The sequence below is a fragment of the Cervus elaphus genome, chromosome 14 (assembly GCF_910594005.1).
Source record: "Cervus elaphus chromosome 14, mCerEla1.1, whole genome shotgun sequence".
Classification (NCBI taxonomy): Eukaryota; Metazoa; Chordata; class Mammalia; order Artiodactyla; family Cervidae; genus Cervus; species Cervus elaphus.
Window position 1 is genome coordinate 62,168,328 of NC_057828.1, and position 26,326 is coordinate 62,194,653.

The following is a 26,326-nucleotide window of genomic DNA, read 5'->3' on the forward strand; positions in this document are numbered from 1 at the left end:
CGGCTGGCGCGGGAGTCACCAGCTGCTTGCGCGAAGCTAACCACGTTAACCGGCCAAGGCCAGCCCGGGGCTCTAGCCCGTAGAACCGCGCGCGCCCGGGAAGGGGCGGGGCGGCCGTGGGCGGTGGGCGGAGCCTGGCGGCTGGCGGGACCACCAATGAAATCCTCAGCCGGCGCTGGCCGTGCGCGTGACGCTGCGTAGCGGGCTCGGAGGCTGGAGGCGGAGGGGTCGGGAGCTTTATCTTCGTCTGCGGTTGGGCTGGCTGCATTGCCGGCCTGGAGCATCAGAAGAGCGAGCGGCCCGGAGCTGACCTCCTGCCAGCGGGGCTGGGACAGCTTCTCGGCTTTGCCCTCCGTGGTGAGGTTCCCCGGCCCCCGGGCCATGCTCCTCTGTTCCCCTCCTCACTTTCCGCCTGGGTCCGCCCACCACTGCCTAAGAGGAAGGGGAGAGACGTGTCGGCTACAACTCCGGCCCCGCGGGCCTGGCCTTGCCCCGGGGCTGCGGGGGAGGGGGAGGCTCCGCGGGTTCTGGTCATTTTGGGGGTTGGGGCGGGCGGGAAAGTTACCTTGGGGCGCAGGGATGGCTGGCAGCCTTTTAAACCTTAGAGTTTGTTTGGTGTCCACCCTCAAATTCTGTGGCTTTTAACAAGCCATTGGTAAAGAAAGTTATGAATTAGAAGATATTTTATTCCTGAAAAAGCGATACCAAAAACGCACTCAGAGAGTCAGCTAATGATTGATTCGGGGGAAGAAAGTGTGGTAAATCTGGGTGCCAGAGTTTAATCTAGCTCATATTTTATTTTGCCGTATTAGGATGTAATTAAGTTTCTGTCGTTCTTAAATGTTAATAGGCATGCAGTTTAAGTGATATGTATATTCAGAAATTATTTGTAAGCGAGAAACAACGGTACATTCTATTTTCCACGTTTGTATATGGATTAAGTGTATTGGTCACTTAATATTAAAGTGGATGCTTAGCTGTTTAAGCTATTATTTTTTCAGAGTCTGTTGAGTAGAATTCAACTTGAAGCATTTTTTCCCCCTTGTTTTAACTTGGACAGTATCGATGAATGGCTTATTAGGGAAGCTGTGGGTTGTCTAGGCATGAGAACGGATTTTACAAGGAGCTTTAATGCCTAATTATTTTAAAATGCACGTGTCTCACTGCATCACGTGCTGAGAGCTCGCAGAGATTTCACATTCTTAGGATAAAGATCAAAACATTACTGCCACTCTGATCTCCAGTTCAGTTTGAGCGGGTATTCTGGCTCTCTGGGCTCAAACCATACCAGCTTTATTTTTGTTTTTAGAAAGTTTCTCTTTACTATCTCCTGGTCTTTAGGATTTACTCCACCTCTCATTCTCTAATTTCCTGTAGTGTCAGCCCAAATATCTCTTCTGGAAACCCACCGAGCCCTGGTTAATCCCTCCCAGCGTTCTGTTTTCCTTTGCTTCAGTTCATTATCAGCTGTAATGAGCTGCATTAGTTACTTCGACGCTCGTTTCCTCTACTAGCATTTCATGAAGGCTGGATTGGTCCATCTTATTTAGGTCTTAATTCTCAAGACTCAGCACCTTGCACAATGAAAGAGTTGGAGGAGAGGGGAGGGGACTTTTGAATGAAAAATATTCACTAGAGAAGGTTGTCTGTTTCCTTGGAAAAGGTAAAGGTTTTTAACAAAGGCTCAAAGTTCAAAGTGAAGTCTCTCAGCCCTGTCAGACTCTTTGCGACCCCATGGACTGTAGCCTGCCAGGCTTGTCTGTCCATGGGATTTTCCAGGCAATAATACCATAGTGGGTTGCCATTTCCTTCTCCAGGGGATCTTCCTGACCCAGGGATGGAACCCGGGTCTCCCGCACTGCAGACTTTACTATCTGAGCCACCAGGGAAGCCTCTTAAAAAAGGCTAGAAATTTATTTTTGGAATTTACCACTGAGGGTAAGTGCTTATACTGCTGTGATAGATCTGAATGAGAATTTGTGTTCTTTAGTTTTGCTGATTGACTTAATGACCTAGTTCTTTGATATTTAAATACAGTGTTGTACTAGGGCCAGCCTTTAGAAGGAAGGAAGAGCAAGTTTATGTTTTGAATTGTTACATTCATCTGTAAAGTGTTTCTCTTTACCACTACTCAATCTGGGAGTGTTGTAGCAGAGTCTTCACCTAGAGTAGGTGTTCAGTGTTTTATAGATTTACCGGTTCTTTTGAAAGCTTTATTAATAAGAACACTGCAGACAGGCTAACCGAGAACACTTGAATTCTTCTTTCTAGCACAGTACGTTTCAGTGGTTCAGTCCAATTTTTTCTGTTTTGCTTGTGTAAGACAAGTTAGATACTACCGCACTGAACATACCAAAACCAATGAATGATTGGATTCTTAAGGAATAATTGTTCAGTGTGTTGTATTTTTAAAATAGCTATTTAGTCAGCTTTCTGTCACTTTGGGTGTAAATGTTTCTATTGCCACTTACTGGCATGTGACTTTGAGTTGAGTAGTATTTCCGAATCGTTTGCACCTTTTAAAAGGAAATGTTAAGTGAGGTATGATCTGACACTGGCACCCAGCTCTGTAAATGTTACTGGCATGGTAAACGTGAGTGCCTGGTTCCTTTCTTGCTGGACCTCTGGTGAGTTTAGTCTTATGATCATGATTTTTACTTCCTCAGCTTATTTTGCAACCCAATTCAATATATTTCTTTGTCCTTCCTGAAACCAAGTGCAAGTAAATGGTAGCTAATAATGTCCCCAGATTGTGAAATAGCCTATGTCCCACCCTCTTTTTTTCATTTATTTCTCTCTCTTTTTAAGGTCTTATGTGAATTTTCCATGATATTGACTGTAGGTTACCTCTTGAGTCCTCTAACTTGATTTGGAACATTCCTTGCTCCTGGTTTTCCTCTCATCTTTCCTGGGCCTTTCTTTTATGCAGTTCTTTAATTGCCTTGTAGTATTGGGAAAATCATAAACCACTTTTAAAGTGGGATAATAGTAGGACTTCCCTGGTGGTCCAGTGGTTAGGACCTTTTCCCTGCCTGTGGCCCAGGTTCAATCCCTGGTTAGGGGGCTAAGATCCTGCAAGCTGTGTAGCTCGCCAAAAAAAAAAAAAAAGCCTGCTGCATAAGTTGTTGTGAGGCTTAAATTAGACAAAGTTATGGCAAATGTTAGCTTTATTATTTTCTAAGTAATCTCTTTTCTTGACTTATGGTTTCTCCTGAGACTTCCTGCCTGTGCTTGGCCTTAGCTGTTGCTTGTATACCAATGAATCCCACATCTGTTTTCAGTCCAGGTTTGTATGTTCTTCTGCCTGTTGACCGTCATCACTTGACTGACTCATAGGCATATCATACGAACTTACCTACTCATTTCACTTCTCCTGTAGTTACTTAGCTTAGTGTCACACCCGGAGGCTTAGTTCAGAAACTCACTTGGGATCTGTATTTCCAACTGCCTTCTGGAATGTAGTAGCTTCTGGGTGGCTCAGTGTTAAAAGAATCGGCCTGCCAATGCAGGAGATGTGAGATGTGGGTTCTGTCCTTGGGTCTGGAAGATCCCCTCGAGAAGGGAATGGCAACCCACTCCAGTGTTCTTGCCTGGGAAATGCCATAAACCGAGGAGCCTGGTGGGCTACAGCCCATGGAGTCACAGAGTCAGATAGAACTTAGTGGTTGAGCATGCGTGCAGTCTGGACGTAGGCACTTGGGTGTCTCATAGATGCCTCAGCTTAATGTTTGTGACTTAATCTGATCTTTCTTATCTCTTCTTCATAAAATAAATTTGTTCTTTTAAGAAACACATGTCATTTAAGCCTTACTTTAGGCTTTTATCATTTTGTGAGAGCTCATTGTTCTCCCTGTGGTCCAGGAGGGCAAAATTTCCCCCTTCACCCTTCTTGAGTTCTCCCCCCGCTAGAATTTGCTTTTTTATTTTGATAAAATAATACATAAATTAACCTTTTATGAAAACTTTATTTTATATTGGAGTATATAGTTGATTGAACCCCTCTTGAGTTCTTGATACAAGGTAGATTAACAGGAGAAAAAGAATCTTTAATTCGTGGGCATGGGTTACTCATAGAAACAGGATCTAAGAAGTGAGTGAAGGTGGCAGCTCTTACATGTTTTAGACCAGCAATAAATTAGGAATTCACTGGACAAAGAAACTTAGGTTTGGGTGCTTGATTAGTAAGAATCTTAAGCAAAGTTTGGGCTTGGGTAGTAAATTAGCAAAGAAGTGCCAGGTGTTTCCTTGTATAGGCCTCTGGGCCCTGCATTCCCCATCTCTGGTGATAAGGATGTCTTTCTACTTCCCCATACAGGGAGGGCACCTTTTACATGGAGATTTTATTTCCTGCTTTTAGGAAAGCAGGACAGAGAGGAGGGTCAAAGTCTGTCTTGACCACGGCTCTTTCTTCAATACAGTCAGTGTGCTATTGAGGCATATTTTGGGGCAGCCTGCCCTGGGCCCCAGCACTGCCAAGCTCTCCTTTCTCTTAACACATCCTCCATCTTGCTGCCTGAATCCTTACTAAAAGACAGATACTACCTCAGACAAATACTCAGTCACTCTCTTGTTTAAAAGCCTCTGTCAACTCCTTGTTTGTGTTAAGTTCCAGACTCCTTAGAATTGCCTCTGAGGGCCCTTGACTTTTGTCCTTGCCCTACCATTTCCCTTGTGTTCCAGCCTTTTCCTTTTCTTCCTTTTAGATTTAACCTAGATTTTACCTACTTCAGGAAACCTTTCCTAATTGCCCCTAAACTCTATTGGGCATGAGACTTGTATTCTCTTCATTATGTACGTACATCTCAATTAGTATTCTGTAATACTCCTGTAATTATGTTTTTATGTCTTTCTCCTACTAATTTTTCATTCCTTGAGGGTTCAGACTGTTGCAATCTTCTTTGTATCCCAGGGCCTGGTGTGTAGTAGACTTCAATAAAATGTTTGAAGAAATAGGTCTATCACCAAGGTCTGTACTTGTTCATGTTTTCAGAGTGCTTTTCATCTGGTTCTGTTTTGATGCCTGGCAAACTTCCATTTCTTTGAACTTTGGCTCTAATGTCACCTTTATGAGGACTTACCCAACTTCTCCAAGTGGTTGGTTATGCGCGAACAGTTAATGGGGTAGACCTTTGTATTATTTACGGTAAATCTCACATCATTGTAGAAAGAGATGCTTAAAATACCTGAATTTTCAGATACTTGATACCTATGTTTTGTGTCAGAAGTTTAAAAAATTGTTTTTCAGTGTTAAGATTTAAAAAAAAAAAAAAGATTTTTTTCCTTGCCTTCTATGTTTAAATGGCACACCTTCTAAAAGGTGTGCCAGCATCATTAAAGTATAAATTTCAGGGGAGTTCCCTGGTGGCCTAGTGGTTCGAATTCACTGCTGTGGCCAGGGAAGTAGGGTCTGCTTTGATGCAGTGATGTGTTGGGGGACTCATAAGAAATGTAAGCTGTTTAACCCTAAGAGGAAAAACCTGTGCTTACTTTCTCCTTTCTTCCTGCTTCTAAAGTTTTCTTTATTGTTGTCTCTAATTATGCTTCTGGATGTCACTACTTTTTTCTTTTTGAAAATGGTGACAGGATTACCTGCCTCAGGGTTATTGTTAAGTTTAAAGGAGGTAAAATACACAAAGGTCTTATCAGAAAGTAATGTTTATTCTAATTATTTGAGTTATTTCAGGAGAACGGTCTTTCAAGTTTGAGAGGTTTTCCAGTGAAGTAAAAATTGTAGCATTTGTTAGCAGATGTTTTTCATAGCCTAAGTTTGTTTTTGGGTCCAGAATGGCAGATGTTGATGAAAATCTTAAGCTCTAGAACAGATCATTTTTAGGTATATCCATACAACTTAAACCCCAAGCTGGTTTCTGTATTTATCTTTTAGTATTAAAATGTAAAGTTAGAAATGAACATGAGTTTCATTCAGCTCTCCATTCTAGCCTCTTGATGATTGTTTCATGAACATGTGAAAGGAAGTTTTATTTTCTTACAGTGTGAAAATGCTTGATAGCTATTAACTTTTTCAACAAATATGTATTAGGTACTGACTGTTCAAGCAGAGTTCTAGATAGTTGGATAAAGTGGATAAAATTCTGCTTTTCATGGGGATTAGTCTTTTCATGGGGTAGATAGGCAATTAACACTATAATGTATTAGCCCATACATGCTCTGAAGAAAAGTAAAGCAGGGGAAGTGATAAGACTAAGGTGGGTGTGAGTGTTTATTTTAGTTGGAGGTAGATACTAGTCCCTGGGGAGGGGACATTTGAGAACTTGAACCAAGTAAAGGAGGAATCTTTGAGGGTTCTGAGGGAGATGAGCCAGAGAAAGGCAGCAGCAGAGACCTTTAAGTGGGAATGAGGTTGGCTTGACCAAGAAACAGCAAAAGGCCAAAGTGACAGGAGGAGAGCAAGTGAGAACTGGCGTAGGAGGTGGAGGGTAGGGAGGTGAAGGCTAGGGAGCTGAATGGCGGATCATGGACGGAGGAGTTACTCGACCGTGGTGAGGACTTGAAACAGTTTCGACGCTTAAAGGATTTTGAGGTAGGGCAATGATCTGCTCAGATTTACCTTTTAAAAAGTTTACTCTGGGCCCTGTGTGACCAGAAGGGAGAAGATGAAGAGAGACTAGTTTAGGCTACTACAGTGAGAAGTGGTGGTGGTTTAGATTGTGCTGAAGGTGGTGGGTGGGATAAAAAGATGTTAGAATGGGATATATATTTTGAAGGCAGAGTAAAATGGCCCTGCTCTTGGCTTGGTTAAGGGAAAGTAAAGAAGGATAATTTGGGATTTTTTGTTTTTAATCTGGGCAAAGATTGACTGCTAGTTCCAGTAACTGAATTACGAAAGATGGAAGAATGGAGTTGGTGGGAACATCAGTAGTTCACTTTTGGTCCTGTCAAAGTTCGAGATGCCCATGAGACATCTACCTACATAAAGGGGTCCGGTAGGCCTTTGGATAGGAGTCTGGATCTCAGGGAAGTCTGGGTCTGGTGAGGAGAGAAGGGTATCATAGTGAGTGAACTGGTGGTGATCAGAGGGTTAGCCACTGGAAATTAGAATTATGGACATGGTGCACTTGTTGGTATCAGTAAGTTCTGGGGGAGGATTTGACTGGGACATAAGAACAGCTTTTTGGAGAAAGAAAGAAGTCTAGGAGCTTGGAGGCCAGGAGCTTGGGTCTAGGAACATGGATGTTGAAGTAAAAAAAGTGTGGAAGAGTTAATAGAAGGGAGACAGGAGGAGTGAGTGATGTATTCACATTCTTAATAAACGAGGGGAGTGATCAGGAAGACAATACATACAAAGAGAAGTATCAGGTGTGATAATCTGACTGATTTTAAGAAAGGGAAGGAGGAACAGTGACTTGGAAATAACAGGAAATGAGGAGGATAACTTCCTCTCCTGTGTTATTAATAATAGAAGGGCAAGAAAAGACTGTGATCTCACATATAAGGGCAGTGATTCATGCCGGCACCTAGAAACCACTTAGAATTAATGACAGTTTGAATTTTTAACTTTGCAGTAGCTGAAGTAGCCTGCCTGTGTCTAGATTGGTAAGAGAGTGGATTCACAGTCCCATCGAAATGAATAATCAAAAATTCATCTCTCCTTCGTCTCACCTGGTTAGAAGGAGTTTCCTTGCTTACACTCTTGCCCTCCTGTGGTCTGCTCCGCACACAGAGACTGAAGGGATCTATCTGTGTAGAGAAGGAACAGCTGAACTGAGTGTTACTGTAATTTCCTTCCATTTTCTGCCGCAGCAGTCATGTACTGTTACTGACACGCATGGCAGGACGAACTCAATTCAGACATCTCATAATCTTGGATTTGGTCAAAATTGAGATGGAGCATAGGTAATAGTTTTCCTTCCTAAATTCTGTGTGTATGACAGTAGCAAAGTTTATTAATGTTTTCTTGGAAGCCATATGATGCTTGAGCTGCATTTGAGAAAGTGTGTAATTATGGAACTCTGCCCTCATCTAGCACCTATTAAGAGCAAACATGTAGAATTTGAGGGACAATACAACTTTACATTTGTGTCATGTAGCATGCAGGGCGTAGATATGTAGGGATTGCATTTACTTAGTTAATTTTTTAAACTAGATTGTTAATACACAGCGGAGTGCCAACATTTTATTATCTTTGTGTGTGTGTGCAGTAGTATTTAACTTTCTAGGTGAAGGATTCAGGGGTTGGAGGATTTACGTGACGATGCAGTGCAATAGAGCAGAGACATTGACTACCTCTTTGTATTGTGATACCACGTCTTGAGCTTTCCCTGCTGTCTTATGGGTCTCTTTTCCTGCTAATGGAGGAAATTGAGGGCAAAGATACTGGTATAGACTATGACATAAAGGTCTTTATGAAGAGTTAGTGTTTTCTTGTTTGGCTCACTCCGTTGATCTGTGGCAGTGTAATTGTACAAACTCAGTACTTGTGCTTTAGCTTGTGAAGTTAGGCTTTACTCTCTAGGTTGATGGTTCCCAGTCTCATCACCAAGGACTGCTTTCAAGTTTTTGCTATTCTACATGGTACTCAGGCTTAGATATTTTTCCCCTTTTGATCTGTTTAACAGCATTTGTTTGTCAAACTTGTTTTTTTTTTTTTAAACCTCTTACTGATTTCTCACTGAGTTGATACAGTCTCAAGCCACAAGCAAAGTGACATAGTTAGCCTGTATTGTTTGCTTTATGTGACAAATGTGTAATTGTCTATTTCAGTTTATATTTGAAATATCCAAAGTAGCTTCCCCAGACCCTTAGTCTAGGGCCCCCCCCCCCCCCCAATTAAGAGCAATTATCAATCTTATTGTTGAGTAGAAGGTGTAAAGCTGTTAACAGTGAAGATGGTGCTCATTGGTGGTCTTCCATTGTAGATTTTCCTCTTGATTCTCTTAAGTTTAGAGAACTGTATCGTATTACTCAGAATAATTGGTTGTGGTATTAACTGATACGTCACTTTCTGTAATAATATATACCTATCATAGTCCAGATACTTCCCACTAGATTTGGGGAATTCAAAGAGAAAATACCATTTAGTCCCTGTCTTTAAGAAGCTTATGCTGAGTGGAAGAGGCAGATAGTATTGCTGAGTATCTTCGTGTGACAGGATACACAAGGTGTATTTGGGCCACAGAGGAAGGTGAGGTGATCAAAGAAACCTTAGCAGAGATGAGTCAAGGCCACCTGCTGACTAGAGTAGAGGCTGGGGAATCCAGTAATTCTGGTTTTGAATCTCTATTCTGCAGTTCTGAGTCCCTGTATGAAACTCAATCACCTCCGTAAACTATATTTTGAGACAGGAAAGAGTATATAGGAAGACATGGTAACCAAAGACAATACTGTGGGAATAAAATAGTTGTATTTACTTTAAAGATTATATTGAAATTAAAATAATAATACATGTAAAACATGTAAGGACTCAAAAGTAAGAGTCCCTATTTTTAATTCCACATTGTTAACCCCTGTATAATTAATTCCTTTTTGAAACATCTTGGTTCTTTTTGCATCTTTTCTTTCTCTCTTCTTTGTCCCTGATTTCTACTTCTTCTTGTCTTACTAGCAGGCTTCCCTCAGAGTTTAGTTGTCAGTTCTCTAATCTTTGGCGTTGGAGAATTAGATGTTCTTCTGGCTTCCTCTGTCACTGTTACACAAATGATTTTAAATTTAGCAGTTACCCTGACCTCTTCCCTAGGTTTCTCTTCTTAATTGGATCTATTGTTCTCCTAAAATTTCTACTTGGTATGTTGTTGTTTAGTCTCCAGATTGTTTCCATGACCCCTTGGACTGTAGCCCACCAGGCTCCTCTGTCCATGTGGTTTTCCAGGCAAGAATACTGGCGTGGTCGCCATTTCCTTCTCCAGGGGATCTTCCCGACCCAGGGATCTAGTCTTCTCCTTGACAGGTGGATTCTTTACCACTGAGCTACCTGGGACTGTTCCATAATTCTGCTTCATTTGTTTGATTTCACACACAAAAAATAGAAGGGAAGTGATCTAGATTTGTCAGATTTTTGCTTTGCCCAGCATTGATATTTAAGAAAACAATCAAATTCAACATGTACTCCATTTTGTATGTAAAGGGCATTTTAACATAACTGTTTTAAAAGACCATAATCTTATGATTTTAAAATAATGTAGTGAATACTTTATTATGTTTTGCTTTAGAGTGCCAGAAACTTCTATGTAGATGAACACTGCTTTGGAGTAAGCATATTATAGTCTTGATATTGATCTGCCTAAAATTTGATTTTGATTATGTTTGTCAGTGCTTAAAATGGCCCACTACTGCCTTAAAAAAGTCCTAATTTGTTAAGTCTTTACAGTTTGACCCCAGCTCTTTTTTCAAGTCTTTTTCTATTATCAAGTTAAGGGAAAAAATCCAAGCAGCAGGTGATGTTTGTAGTTTGGATCTGATCCAGGTTCAGATCTGATCCTGCCAGTAGCTTTGTGGTCTTGGACAAGTTACTGTCAGGAGAAGAAGCAAATAGCCCTGGAGCTGCTCTGGTGCAATCGGCTAGGCTTTGGAGTTTCTGTGGGCAAGCCTGGCACTTGACAGCTAGGTCTTCAGGGTAATCTGTTTAACATAAATGGTTTCACTGAACATCAGCTTTAGACAAGACCATTCTGTCAACATGATAGATCAAGACAGGAATAAGACCATGTAATCATCATGGTTGCCCACGTCACAGAGAATCCAACATCTCCCTCCCCAGTCTACTGGGAATGATTGTTGCTGTTTCGCTAGTCACAGCTTTGGCCACCCTCTAGTCTGCCTCCTTGTAGAGAAGATTTGTTGGTATACCCAATCATCAAACTGTCCTAACTTTCTGATAACCCTCAAGCCGGAGTGAACTCCTGCTTCTTTGGACTCTGCCCAAAATCACTTAGTTAGATCCCAAGCCCTAAATAAGTCATTTTGAATATTCTCTCCCTGAGATGCCCCACAGTTTCCCATGACACACATTCCTAATAAACTCGTCCAGCCGTTGGTATGTTCTTAGTGTATGCGTGGAAGGCATTGACCATAACTACCTGGAACCTTGTTTTTTATCATATGTGAACCAGGAGTAATAATAGGATCTTTTTTTTTTTTTCTTTGACAGAATTTTGAAGATTAGACAGAAAACTTAAAGCACCTAGCAGAGTCCTGGTAATTAGTAAAACTCAACAGAAGCTTGTTTCTTGTCCTCTAGCAAAGTAGTCTGATCAGTCATGGGCCCCTGAGCAGGGCTTACAAGGACCTTGCTTTCACCCTTTCTCACCCGTGGAGTGCTCCGTTCTCCTCCTTCAAGACTCAGGTCACATACCTTCTTTCCTATGAAACCTTTGCACCTCTTAATGATCTCTTCTGTCTCTGCACTTCAGGTATGTATCATTCTTACCACTGACTCGACTCTTTATTGTGTTCTATCCTGTGGCATCTTTTAACTTACCCTTTACTTAATTCTTATTTTTTTATGTACTTAGGCCTTGTTTGTTCAATTTTTTTTTTAAGAAGGGGGGCTCCGTTTTGAAACCAGCCAATGATTTTATCAAGACTGATTTCTTCATATTTGTTACAGTATCTTGTACTCAAAAAATGTTTAAACGTGATTAAAAGTATAACAAAAGGAAGAAAATATATTATTTGTCACCTCCCATTAAATTTGGTGATATTATGAAATTTACCTATGCCATACCCTTAAAGCTTTTTATATTTTCTTTGCTAGACAGCACGGTAGTGGGTGAAGAGAAGATGTCTCTAAGAAAACGGCTGTTGAAGTCCAGTAACCATGCTGAGGAAGAGGAAGAAGGCCAGAGAGACTGTACAGAGGAGTCACAAGAGACACCTAGTAATGGTGAGGCTTTTACTTTTTCTGAGGTGAATTCATGAAATAGGGAGCAAATTTAGTGTTCCCGAACAAGGATTACCATCTCCTTAGCTCTTAACTGGCTGTGCTGTGAGGCATGTGGGATCTTAGTTCCCCAACTAGGGATCAAACCTGCATCTCCTGCAGTAGAAGCTTGGAATCTTAACCACTGGACCACCAGGAAAGTCCCTTTTAAGCTCTTAAAAATGGATGTGCTGGTGGGCACTGTTAAGTGCAGAGGAGAGAAAGAAATTAAGGAAATAGAAAGGAACACTTCGATTTAGTTGCCAGTCAGAGCCGCTTTCAATACTGCTTGCGACACTGGTGTGTGAATTGCTGCCCCTCTCATAATAGAGGTGAGCTTTACTGATGAAAGTGGAGTTTGCAGTGTATGATTTAGTTTTATTTATTTGGTAACAAAGAAACTAGAAAATAAGCCCTTTTAAAGTGATTCATTGAACATTTTTTGGGTATCTATTATGTTTTAGACAGCATTCATTCATTTTATTCATTTCTTAGCTCCCTAATTCCTATCAGTATTTACTGGTGTTCTGCTAAGTGTCGCAGCTACAGCAGTGATCGGCACAGATGTGTTTGCCCTTGTGGAGCTCCAAGTTGAGTGAATGAGAACCCCTCTCCCTGTTTAACATAATTAGATTATTAGAAATAAGTGCTACTAATTACTCTTTTAATAGTTGTAATGAGCATAATGAGCATAGTTAGCAGGGTACATAACCTAGGTAAAATTCTTGGGGGAGAGACAGATGAGGGAATTTTGTTAGTTCTCCTGTCCAGGTTTGCTTAGCATGAATACAAAGAAGACTGACACAGTACTTGTTTGTTAAGGTCAAGGTTTATGCTTAAGACTGATAGACTGGTAAACACAACTTCACTTGATGTCATCTATTGCATCAGGCTATTTATTTTTGCTGTGACATTTGTATAGGTTTGATTTCAATGAGGATTTGAAATTTGAAGCTTGTTTGGTTAACGAATAAGTGTGGAACTTTTTGAGATGGGTTATCTTTGGCATCCTGAGACTTCTTTCATAAAGAAAAGCTTTTGCTTTTCCTGTTCAAATTTAATTGTAAATACAGTCACTGGATCAGGAATATAAATGTTGTTGCTTAAGTTTGCATAATGAAGTTTATTGGTTGTTGGACTCTTAATTAGCTATTTATTTATTTATTTAAATTAGCTATTTATGAAATACTTATATTGGTACATGAGCTAGTTTTAGTGTAATTATAAAATGTGAAAATTGTGCAAAATGGTAAGCCAACATTGTATAGAAACCTTCCCCTTTCATGATTTAGGGACTGGGTGCTAACTCACTTTGTTTTTATTGAAACTTTCTGCTATCAGATGATTTTCTCTCTATGTCCCCCCCCCTTTTTTTTTTAAAATAACGTGTTTAAACATGTATAACTTCTACATGTTTTCAGCACACCTTATTGTCTTAGTTCGATTAAGTTTTAATTGGTTCAGATTTTAGTGCAGATAATGAAAATTGAATTATTTAGCCTGAAGCAAGAAGTCTGAGCTCCTCCCTGTTTTAATGTAAGTAATGCCGATCTGAAAATAGTTTTTCTCCGTTTACTTTAACATTGATTCACTTTGGGGGGGAGCAAGCAGATGGGTAAAATGTGGCTTGTGAATAGTGAGGGCTTAAAGAACACCATGCCACGCCTGTCACTGTGGCCTGCCAGCTGGGACCAGGGGTATTTGCATCACCTGGGAGCCTGTTAGAAATCCCCATCGCACACTTAATTGAATAAAAATTTTGTTTTACTAAGATCCCCAGGTGATTCCTGTGTAGGTTAAAGTCTGAGAGACAGCTGTTAAGAGTAGCAGTTCTCAGTTGGGATGTGCTATTAGTCAGAGTTCTCCAGAGAAGCAGAATCAATAGGATATATACACAAACACGAAGAGACTGGCTCAGATGGAGACTCTGATACCCAGACGTAGGATTGCTGGATTCTGTGGTAGCTCTATTTTAATATTAGAGGAACTGGCATGCTGTTTCCCCTGGCAGCTGCACATTTGACAGTTCTCCAGTGGCACACAAGGGTTCCAGTTTCATCACATCCACCTGTGCTTACTTGTTTTGTTTTTGGTTGGTTTGTCTGTGCTGGGTCTTCGTCGCTGCAAGGGCTTTTCCCTAGTTGCGGCCAGCAGGGGCTACTCTCTAGTTGCTGTGTCTGGGCTTCTTTTTGCGGTGGCTTCCGTTGTTGTGGAACACGGCTCTGGGGTGCACAGGCTTCAGTAGTTGCAGCTCCCGGGCTCTAGAGCACAGACTCAATAGTTGTGGCGCCTGGTTGCCAGTAGTTGCTCAATAGTTTCTCCGTGGCATGTGGGATCTTCCCGACCAGGAATGAAACTCATGTCTCCTGCATTGGCAGGCAGATTTTTTACCACTGAGCGCCCAGTAAAGCCCTGGTTTGTCTTTTTAGTAGTAGCCATCCTAATAAGTATAGGATGATAGCTCACTGTGGTTTTGCTATGCATTTTTCTCATTTAGTAGTATTGAGCACTTTTTTATATATCTGTTGGCCATGTGTGGATCTTCCTTGGAGAACTGTCCATACCCTTTGGCCATTAAAACTTTTTTTGTTGTCTATTTTTTTTGGCTACGCTGGGTGTTCATTGCTGTGTGTGAGTTATCTCTAGTTGCAGCGAGCAGGGACTACTCTTTAATTACAGTGCATGGGCGTCTCATTGTGGTGGCTTCTCTTGTTGCAGCTTTAGAGCCCACAGGCTTGGTAACTGTGGCACATAGGCTTAGTTGCCGCATAGCATGTGGAGTCTTCCCGGACCTACACTGCACTGTAAACTAGTAAATGTGCCTTAGGTCTTAAAAAAAAGACAGGGTACATACATTAATTTAAAAAGCCTTTAATTTAAAAAGCGCTAGGCATAGTGCTGAAGACTTCTTGCAATGCAGTGGGTGCATGTTTTATCCCTGGTCAGGGAGATAGGATCCCACATGCCTGTTGGCCAGAAAGCCAAACAGAAGCAATATTGTAACAAATTCAATGAAGACTTTAAAAATGGTCCACATCAAAGAAAAAAGGAATCTTAAAAAAACCGTATTTAAAAACAATGCTAACCATCATCTGTTTTTCTCAAGTTTTCTTCTTCCAGTAGTAACATGAAAGATCACAGAGCACCATAACAAATACAATAGTGGAAAATTTGAAATATTGCGAGAGTTGCCAGACTATGACAGAGGCATGAAGTGAGCAGATGCTGTTGGAAAAAATAGTGTTGATATCTTTGCTCAGGGTACAGTAGCTGCAAACCTTCCATTTATAAAAACAAAACCAAAACCCTGCGATATCTGCAAAGCACAGTAAAATGAAGTATATTTGTATTTGGGTCTTCTTTAATGTCTTTTTCAACAATGTTTTATAGTTTTCAGTTTGGAAGTTTTACACTTTTAAGTTATTTCTGAATATTTTGTTCCTTTTGCTGCTATTGTAAGCGGAATTTTCTTAATTTCATTTTCCAATCATTTGTTGCTAATGTAAAAATACAGCTTGTTTTTGTATATTGATACTGTATCCTTCAACCGTACTGAACTCATTTATTAGCTGTGAGTTTTTTTTGTGTGTTTTATGCTATTTTCTATATACAAGATCATGGCATCTGGACATAAGAGTTAGTTTTATTTCTTAATTTTCAATCTACATGCCTTTTGTTTCATTTTCTTACCTAAATGCACTTGCTAGAATTTCTAGTAAAATGCTGAATAGACTTGGCAGGAGTGCACATTGGGCATTCTTGGGTTGTTTCTGATCTTAGGAAGAAAGCTGTTAGTTTTTCCGATACTTAACGTTAGCTGTGGGTTCCTGCAGGTACCCTTTATCAGGTTGAGAACATTCTCTATCTTTCTATTAATTTATAGATAGTACCTATTCTTCACTGCCTTTTATTTTGCTACATTGTTCATTTGATAGCTGATTAATGAGTAAAGGTAATATGATAACTGGGGCTTCCAAGGTGGCTCATTGGTAAAGAATCTGCCTGCCAGTGCAGGAAATGCAGGTTCAGTCCTTGGGTCTGGAAGATCCCCTGGAGGAGGAAATGGCAACCCACTCCAGTATTCTTGCCTGGAATATTCTATGGACAGAGGAACCTGGCAGGCTACAGTTCATGGAGTCGCGAAGAGTTGAACATGACTCAGTGACTTGAGCATACATAATAATAGCTACTAATAGTTTATCATATACCAGGCACTATTTTAAGTGTTTAACAAATATTAACTTGGTTAGTAGACTTCTAGTTTCATTTGATTTTAGGGTTCTTTGCGATACATGCATAAATGTTGGAACAGAGAGAACAACCTGCCTTATGTAAAAATTGAGAGTCTCTTGGCAAAAATATATGAAAAAAAGTGAATATTATTGTTACTGTGTAATTTGGCACCTTCATTCAGTTTATGCATCTAATCATAAAACTGACTGGTCTAGGTAGAGCTTTGATCAACTAAGTAGATTGAGAACACATTTTTCCCCCTTAGGGTAAAACCAAAACATGTTTGTTTTAGAAAGTGCAGATGAACAGAAGTTCAACTGTCTGTGATTTTTTCCTTGGCTGTATTCCTAGAAATTGTTTTTATTTATTTATTTTGGCTGAACTGGCCCCATCAGGCAGCATGCAGGGTCCTAGTCCCCTGACCAGGGATTGAATCTTTTCCCTCTGCAGTGAAAGCACAGAGTCTTAACCACTACACTGCCAGAGAAGCCCCTAGAAATTGTTTTTAGGTCCGTGGGAATACATGCTCATAAGATTTTTGGGCTGAGTATTGCTAAATGGCCCTCCGGAAGTATTGCACTCCCAGTAGCAATATGAGAGGCTTATTGCTTCAGCCTTTCTTCAGTCATGGATGTTATAACCTTTTGAATAAACTCTGTGGCATTTGAGAGATGACAGATTCCACTTTACTGAAAAAAGGCTTTGTACAATGAGGCATAATTAACAGCAGCAATAAAGTTATTGAATATTAATTAGTACTTTTTATAGCTTTTAAGGTCAAAAGAATAGTTAACAGTCCTATGTTAAAAAAAGGAATTAAATAAATACAGTGACTAAATGGCATAGGAGACCACCTGCAGTGGGAGTAGGCGGAACATTGCTTTCAAATGGAGGGGAGTATCTCACAGAGGAAGTATAATTTCAGTTTGATCTTTGAGGAGGAAACTGGGAAGGGGCTTTTAAGAAAGCCAGGTAGAAAGGAATGGGTTTCAAAGGTATAGAGTTAAGACTGTACAGTGTTATGTGTGTGGGTTTTGTTCACTTTTGGAGAGGATTGTGGGGTGAGAAGGTAGTTCAGAGATGGATTTGTGGTGTTTTTATTTTTCTTTTACGGACAGGAGGACAAAATTGGAAAGGCAGAAGGAAATCAAGAGGAGTTGAAATCAGGAAATCAGGTTGGAGTCTGACTAACTGTATATGCAGTCGTTGACTGACTGACTGGGTTGGTTCGGTTAGTGAATAGGTTGTTCAATAAAGTTCTTGGTGAAAATGAAAAATATGTCTTATTTTTACTTAAAACCGAACAAACTTCTTGGTAAACCCAGTACCTATGTGGGTGACTTACAGCCATCAGACGTACTTAGATTTTTTTTTTCTTAGGCAGAACCAAGGAGAGCAACTGTTAAAATATTCTTTCATTAAGTTCAGGAAGGTATTCGTTTATCTTCTTGCTGATGGTGCTGGCTTAAAGTAGATTTAGGAAGTCCCTGCTATATAATACATCAGCTGGGAATTTTTTAATCTATGTCAAACCTTCTAACATTTCTATTAAAAGTTATCTCTGTTGATTTTAAAATAACATTATATGATGTTGTAAAAGTTTAATGGTAATAGGACCAATTCTCTCATTGCATATATGGGCAGCCCATACAGTTGATACAGGTGTGGTGACAAAAAATAAACCAGAGTTAGCTCTGGTTGAGTAGTATAGTTCAGGGTTATTTCAGTTATAGGATAGAAATCTGTTTATAGCTTAAAAATTATAGACCAGATGAGATTGGTACGTCCACTTATTGCCTTTGCAGTTTACCTATAATATACCTTTAAGATTTCAGTCTGTTGTCCTCATGATAGATTGGGGCTATTACCTCTTCAGTTGTCCTTGTTGAAGAAGTAAAAGACAGTTTGATTTAATTAAGAAACAAATTGCTGAAATGTGCTTATTAATTTTAAAATTTGAAGTAATATGTGCTCTTTTTTGAAAAAAATCAAATATTATAGAAAGTTATAAAGTAATAATTCTTCCCTTAAGTAATCATGTTTTGCTTTTCTGTTTTTTCCTACTTGTGGGATCATATTTGGGATCTTTTCTGCAATTTGCTTTTTCTAAACTTAGTCTTTTTAATTCAGTATATGTAAGTGAAATTGTCTTAAAAGTGTCTGTGTAGCATTTCTGTTGCACAGTGAAAATTGCTCAGTCTGACATTTTGCAGCCCCATGGACTGTGGCCTGCCAGGCTTCTCTGTCCATGGAATTCTCCAGGCAAGAGTACTGGAATGGGTTGCTGTTCCCTTCTCCAGGGATCTTCCTGACCCAGGGATCAAAAAAGGGTCTCCTGCATTGCTGTCAGGTTCTTTACCGTCTGAGCTACCCAAGAGCCCTGTTGCACAAGTGCTTAGTAATTTGACTTGTCCCTTTTGAGTGGACATCTGGGTTGCTTCCATGAATTTAGATTATAAAAAGTGCTGTAGAGAACATTCTTGAAACCATGCCCTTGCTTACTTATACTTGTAGGATACAGTCTTTAAAGTGAAATTGGAGGATCAAAGGTTTTCTTCTTTTAAAATTTAGATATTACTGTCTTTCTTAAAAATGTTATACCAGTTTATGGAGAAGGAAATGGCAACCCACTCCAGAATTCTTGCCTGGGAAATCCCATTGTCAGAGGAGCCTGGTGGGCTATAGTCTATGGGGTCCCAAAAGAGTCGAAAATGACTTAGTGACTAAACACCAAAAAAAATTAAAAAAAAAAAAAAGTTATACCAGTTTATACTGCCATCTATATTGTTTCCCTGTACTCTTGTTAATATGTCTTGCTAATCTTTTTTTAAGCTTGATAATTTGAGGGGTGAAAAACAGTATCATATATAGCATAAATTTGTTCTTATGACTTATGAGGCAGAAAACTTTTTCCATATATTTATTATATTTTTTCTTCAAAAGCCCTGTCTGTTTTTTGCCCATTTTTATTCCCTATCAGATGGCTGTTATTTTCTTTTATTTTTGTGAAGAGTTCTTTCTATATTAAGGAAGTTACTCCCTTTGACTATCATGTACTATGAGTATTTTAACTGTTTATCTTTTGACTTTGCTGATAGTGTGCATGTTAGTTTTTATGTAATCACATAATTCTTATATTGCTTTTAGATATCTTGTCATGCTTAGAAATCATCCAAGATTATGAAAAAGGAAAATGGATGATTTTTTTTTTTTAAGATTCAAATACTTGATCCATCTGGAATTTATTTTTAATAATAAGTGAGCTGGGATCTAATTTTACAGTTTTTTGAAATGGCTACCCAATTGTTTGAACATTATTTATTAAATCTCCTTTTCTGTATAATACCTATCACCCTCATTTCTAGTTCAGCTTCCATTTCTCTGCAGTAGTGTAGATGTAACTAGTAGAGAATTTTGAAAGGTTTTTTGAGGTCAGTGGAGCAATAGAGGATTTAGATGAATTATACATTTTTTTTTTTAAATCTCCCCCTTTGCTTCTGAGATTTATAAATGATTGATTCTTTCAAGGACTGTTCCTAAACCCATCCATCCTGTGCACATAGAGATGGCTTTCCCATCATGGTTTTAGATTATATATCTCTCTGTGGAGAGCAAGGTGAAGTTGGGATGAAGGTCTTCTGTGGTATAGTCAATGAGAAGTTTTTAGAAAATAACCAGGATTTTAAAGTGAGTTTGAACTTCTCTAAGAAGTAAAAACCTGCTAGTCAGTGCCTACGCATTAGCTAATTCTATACTTTGCCACAAGGGTACAAAGAAAACACTAGCTAAAAGAAGTGAAACTTGAAAAATGGTTATTAGTCACTACCTTGTACTCCTTAGTCATCTTTAAGAATTTAATCACTATAAGTAGCACCTGATTTTTTAAATTGTAACTAATTAATTTTTTAAAACTTTTTACTTTGTATTGAGGTATAGCCCATCAACATTGTTGTGGTAGTTTCAGGTGAACAGAGAAGGGATTCAGCCATATATATATACACACACACATACACACACACACACATACATACATATATACATACATACATCCATGTATGTATGTACATACATACATCCATTCTTCCCCAAGCACTCCTCCCATCCAGGCTGCCACATAACATTGAGCCAAGTTCCAAGTGCCATACAGTAGGTCCTTGTTGGTTATCCATTCTAAGTATAGCAGTGTGTACATGTCCATTCCAAACTCCCAAACTGTCCCTTCCCCTGATCGAAATTTCCCCCGGCAACCGAAAGTTTGTTCTCTATAAGTTTGTGAGTCTGTTTCTGTTTTGTAAGTAAGTTCATCTGTATCACATTTTAGATTCTACATACCAGTGATATCATAGGCTATTTATCTTTCTGACTTAGTATGATAAGCTCTAGGTCCAATCATGTTGCTGCAATTGGAATAATTTCATTCTTTTTTATGACTGATCAATTTTTTTTTTTCCTGATCTCTACGGCTAGAGATCAGAAGATGGGTTTTACTTCAAGTTCATTTATTTACTGGCCATGGGACTGTGGGCAAGATGGTTAGTGTCTTTGAATCTTATTTCTTTGTTTTGAAAATAGAAATGACACCAACTGTCCTTTATTTACTTATTTGTTTTTGGCTGTGCTGGGTCTTTTCTCTAGTTGCGGTGAGCAGGGGCTACTCCCCAGTTGCAGTGCGTGGGCCTCTCTATACAGTGGCTTCTCTTGTTGCAGCTTCTGGGCTCCAGAGCACAGACTCAGCAGCCATGGCGCATGGGCTCAGGTGTGCCTCTGCACGTGGGATCTTCCCAGATCAGAGATCAAACTATGCCTCCTGCATTGGCAGATGGATTCTTTACCACTGAGCCACCAGGGAAGCCCCAACTATCTTCTTATCTCACTGGGCTGTTATAAAGAATAAATGTAATGAGGTATGATCAATACTTTATAAATATTGAAATTTTGCAGCAAGTTTTTTTTTTTTTTGGCCCTACCACGTGACTTGCAGGATATCTGTTCCCCAAGCTGGGGTTGAACCCAGGGCTTGTCAGTGAAAATCCAGAATCCTAACCACTAGGCCTCCAGGGAACTCCTGGCAGCAAGTTTAACGAGGATGAGGATTTAGAAATTTGGAGACCATAGTGACTCCAGAAAAGGAGGAGTTACAAAAACAGGTTGGGGATGAGTTACTAGTGAGAAAGTGAAGATAGCATACATAACTTTTCTAGGGCATTTATTAAAAAGAAAAGAATAGCATGGTTGGGTCACAAAAGATGAGGTTCATTGGAAAGAGCTGCCATTTGTTTCCAAAGGGCATTGTTTCCAAAATTTCAGTTATTTTTAATTTTGCCATTATCTCTGTACTGTATATACTGTTAGAAAATTTCACTGAAAAGTCCTCCTCCTAAGCAATAAATTCTGTGAAGGCATAGGCTTGTTTCAGTTACATATTTGTGTCTAAAATGTTAAGTAAACATGTACTACTTGACAAAAATTCACAGATTTGATTTTGAGTACCACTGATGACATCCATATCATAATTTCAGCAAATTTTTAAAGACTGCATTGGCTCTGAGTGTAATGTGGGTGATATAAATGAGTCAATGTGTTGAATGATTTGAACAGTTTCTCAAAAGACATATAAAAAGGATCAAGGCAATAGTTAAAAGGGTTAGTCTTGAAAAAGAGATGGGCTACCCTTTTCTCTGACTTCGGAGTAGTGGAGAAGAGGATTAAAGATAGTGAACGTTAAAATACAAGACATTTCAGGAGTTGGTACCTAAGATGATCAATTGAAGATAAGGCTGCCTGGTAAGGTTGGGACTTGAAAAAGGTGGAAAATGTTTGGATCTATGCTTGTGATGAATGTTACAGAAATTCATCAAGAGGCAAAAACAGATACTACATTTTTTATTACAGGCCTGGTTAAGACTTGACAGCATCAGTTTATATAGTGGACCTGTTTTCTATATTATTTCTGCAAGGTGTGGCAATTCAAAATCAGAAGAAGCAGATAGACAATATCTGGGATTGGGATATGGCTTGGCAGGTCCAGGAAATTGGTGGTGGTGATAAGGAAAGGATGGAAATAATGACAGAGGGTTAGTAACTCTCAGCTGGGTAAGAAAACTGGGAAAGCAAGAGAGTAATTTCCATCAGAAGAAAATCTGTTTCCTTATGTTTCTCTTTAGAGCAATGAAATCTTTTCTAGAAATTGTCCAACAGACTTCTCATGCCTCATTGGCCAGAACTAGGTTATAAATTATGCTGTCTTCCCTTTGCCTCTTTACTCTTTTCTACCCTGTTTAGAGTCCATAGCATCAGCCTCCCAGGGCACAATCCAGCGGCTCCTGTGCTCTCTTGTTCCTGGTAGGGTTTGGTATGGTTGGGTTGGGCAGCACTGATAGGAGATCCAAGGGCAGAGAGTAAGAAGTGTTTTTGTAACGTCAGTTCCCTTTGGGCTGGGTAACCATCACTTCTGTTCAGTTCTTTCCGAAGTGTTCTCTGGCTTTCCTTGGCTTTTCAGGATGAGCGACTGAACTGCACTGACTGAACAGCTTTCTGGTTGTGTGTTCCTAGCCCTAAAATCTACGCCATCTTTCATTGTTTTTCTTAAATTTGTTGACACATTTATAAAAAAGTTCCTTCTAGACTCTTCTCAGTAAATGTAAGTGGGCCATCTCTAACTGAGTACTCATGCCCATTCTTGAATCAGTCTCTGGCAAGGGGACTGAAACACATGCCCTTGTGAGGGAAGCACCAACCTTGTTCACCATAGTCACATGTGATTATAAAAAGTAACTGCATATCTGTTAGCTGGACACAGTAAATTTAGCCCTCTAGAACAGAAGTTGTTATACACAACCACTTTCATTCATTTATGCCTGTAGTGCTTCTGGACTATATGGCTCCCACAGCCCATTACAGAAAAAAATTGCTGATCCCTGATTGAGGACTATACTGTTCAGTATGGTCCAGTTGAACACTTGAACCGTTGCTAGTCCGAACTGATATAATACTATAGTTGTAAAATACGTACCACGTTTCAAAGACTCACTTGCACCTGTTTTTACTTTTTCATGTGGCTCCTAGGAAATTTTAAAGTACATATGTGGTTCACATTTATATATTTGTTGGACAGCTTTGATCTAGAAAGTAACTGGTAACCTAGAAAGTGAGGAATTAAAAGCTGCCCTTTAGCAAAAGCCTCTGTTAAGTACAATAGGGCTTCCTAGGTGATGCTAGTGATAAAGAACCCACCTGCCAGTGCGGGAGCCATAAGTAAAGTAAGTATAGTCTGTAAAGCTTGGCGCCTAGAGGCATTTGACTCATGGTCAAGTCCCAGAAGACCCAAGTCCTTACAAGTCTTCATGCTGTTTCCATTGCCTGAGATAATCTTTCCTAGTACCTGTTCACTGTGATTTTTCCTTATCGTTTGAGACTCAGTTCAAATATCAAATATTGACTTCCTCTGCAAAAGCTCACTCCACCCTGACAATTCCACAGTCCTTCTGTGTATTGTAATTATCTGTGTTTGCATATTTCTCCTGAGATCCTAAAGGAGGGGGTGGTTGAAATACATGCCTAGTACTGTATGTATTGGGTTCTTAGAGGATTTTTACATAGTGAGTGAATATATAATTGAGTGAATAAATGAGTTGCTAATTTAATAAGCTTGGTTATTTGTCTTTTCCTTCTGGGTAACACTGGCAATTAATTTGGCCTAGGCATGTAAGCATTGGATTTTACAGGAGTCAGATTTAGTGAAAAGTCGTGAAGAAGCAACCCAGGTAGAAAAGCAGAACTTTCTGGAGCTGTTTAGTGTAGGCTCCATTGCTCTCATTTCCATTTTAATATCAATAAAAGTATTATAATAGCATGATGCAATAAATGATCTTTTTTTAAACATAAAGATTATGTATAGTACAGTCTTTTTCTCTTTTTAAAGGTGCTAATTTTAGGAGGGGCTTTATCAAAACTGGTTCAAATTAGATTTTTGATACTTTAGGGAGTGTGTTTTTAAATATTCAGTTCAGTGTTATAGATTCTACAAGTGTGGGGTAGTATTCATGAAGATAAATGTTGCAAGCCTGATTTCTTAGAAATCAGTAGGTTAGGAAAAAAAAAACTAGAATAGCTTTCTTTAAGGATTTATCTTTGGGTCTACTAGTAGATATTAACAGTTTATGATCAGTTAACAGTGATATTAATGATTTAGATATTTCAGACACTGCAAGACACTCAGTCCTTGTTTATCACTACTTCAGAGTCAACATTTTAGAAATTTAGAAGCCTTGAGTTTACTCAGGTGGTTGGTTGTCTATATATAGGTCTTTAAATCATTGGATGTTTGCTTTTATGGCATTATTCTTTTGATTTTTATGACATTTCAGTTTTGGTGGATAGCAGGAAAGCAATTTTCTTCTGAATGTTATATGAGGTTAATTTGAGGTGAAAGAAAATGAATTGTTAATGTATTTTTCTCTGACTTTATATAACTTTATTGTCACTTGGAGTGGGGCCTTCAGAGATTCTAGTTTAACTGGGAAAAACTTTCCCAGCTTTCCAGTCCCTGACTCATCAAAACCAATTTGAAATGGTGGTGATGTTATTTATGGATAGACATATTCCTTTTGGAAGTGATGCGCAAGTAGTGAGAATTAGTCTCTGGTGTCTTCTTCCCCATCTCCCTGTGGTCGTTAGTTGAAGGGAAGAAGCTTCTGTATTCATTTATTTAGGAATCCATGTCTGATCATAGATAGTAGAGAGCTAAATAAAAGTATTTTTTACTACTGATAGGAAAATCAAGTGGATATTTGTTTTACCTTCATATTTCTTACCTAATAAGTTACCAGTTTGAGAATATCTTCAAAATTTATCATCTGTTCACTTCCAGCGCCATTGTTTTGACTTATGGCAGTATTATTTCTTGTCAGGATTTATTGCATTTCACTTTTGTGACTCTTTCTTTCTCTCCTGCCAAAGAGTGGACTTTTCTAGTATCAGATCAGTTACTCTTTTGCTTAAAATTCTTAATTTCCTCAGAGCTGTTGTGATACAGACCCTTCACAGTATGACCTCCAGCCTCCTTCCCAGTCATAAATTCCACCATTTTCAACAAAGGTATTACTGCATAGTCTTCTGGCTTCTTCTGTTGGTATTGATGAGTCAATACTCAGCATAATTGCAGTTCTCTTGAAGGTGATATTTTCTTTCTTGTTGCTTTTAAGAGCCTTTGTAGTTTGCTTTAAAATAAACCTCTGTGTAAAAGATAAATTTAAAAAACCTCTGTATTATACAGTTTTACTATCATAAATCTTTACCCAGCTTGGGATTCTTTGATCTTCCTTTGAGCTCTGGCATTTTTTAACACTTCTGGAAAGTTTTTAGCCATTATTGCTTCAAGTTTTTTCTCTCATTTTAGGGCTTTTATTAGATGTATTTTGGACCTTCACATTCTCCATGCCTTTTTCCCCAAGTTGATTATTGTGAAAAGATAAATAGAGGATTAAATAAGTTTTATTTCAGCCATAAAAATAGAGTAATAGTAGACCAGTAAAATTGATGTAGAAGACTATGTAATGACATGCAAATATTAACAATATAACAAATGAAAACAGTATGCATAATGACCCCATTTTTATGATATGTATATTTATTAATATTATTATTTTATATTTACCAAAGTAAAAGAACAGATGATATTTACCAAAATATTAGTTATGCAAACACCATAGGGTAGTGGGTGATTTTGTTAGATTTTTTGGGGGGTGGGGGGTTTGGATTTTTAAAAATTTTCTATAAATGGGAACAGGGAGTCTGTTTTCATTTCTCTTGTGTATTACCTAGGAGGTGGAATTTCTGGCTCATACGATAATAACTCAGTGTTTACTTTTTGAGGACGTTCCAGAGTTTTTCAAAAGCACTTACATTCTCAACAGCAGTGTGGGAGGGTTTTAATTTCTCCATATCCTGGTCAAAATTTTTCCTCCTCACTTAAACTGTTTTATTTGTACCAAGTAGTTCCACTCTTAAAAACTTCATTTTTACAAGTATGTATTAACACTTCTCTAATTGTATGATGGAACAGTTGTCACATCCAGTCCCTGAAATAGCTCTCTTCTCAAAATTTCGTGCTGGTACAGCTCTTTCTAGCTTTACTGAGATAATTGACACATAACATTGTATAAGCTTAAGGTGTACAGTGACCAGCACTTACAGCCATCCTACTGGGTGTAAAGGAGT

General features: G+C 39.0%; 1 protein-coding gene across 4 annotated transcripts in view; it reads left to right on the forward strand.

Moving 5' to 3' along the window:
* Positions 1-204: 204 nt before the first annotated feature.
* SOAT1 (sterol O-acyltransferase 1) overlaps positions 205-26,326 on the forward strand; it is a 70,131-nt gene continuing 44,009 nt past the window's right edge. Inside the window, exons 1-3 of one of the 4 annotated variants that reach the window (XM_043923637.1) lie at positions 224-357; positions 11,105-11,151; positions 11,711-11,839. In XM_043923637.1, the coding sequence (XP_043779572.1) occupies positions 11,737-11,839 (103 nt within the window). In that variant the 5' untranslated portion in view covers positions 224-357; positions 11,105-11,151; positions 11,711-11,736. The other 3 variants (XM_043923638.1, XM_043923636.1, XM_043923635.1) reach the window with 3 other exon arrangements.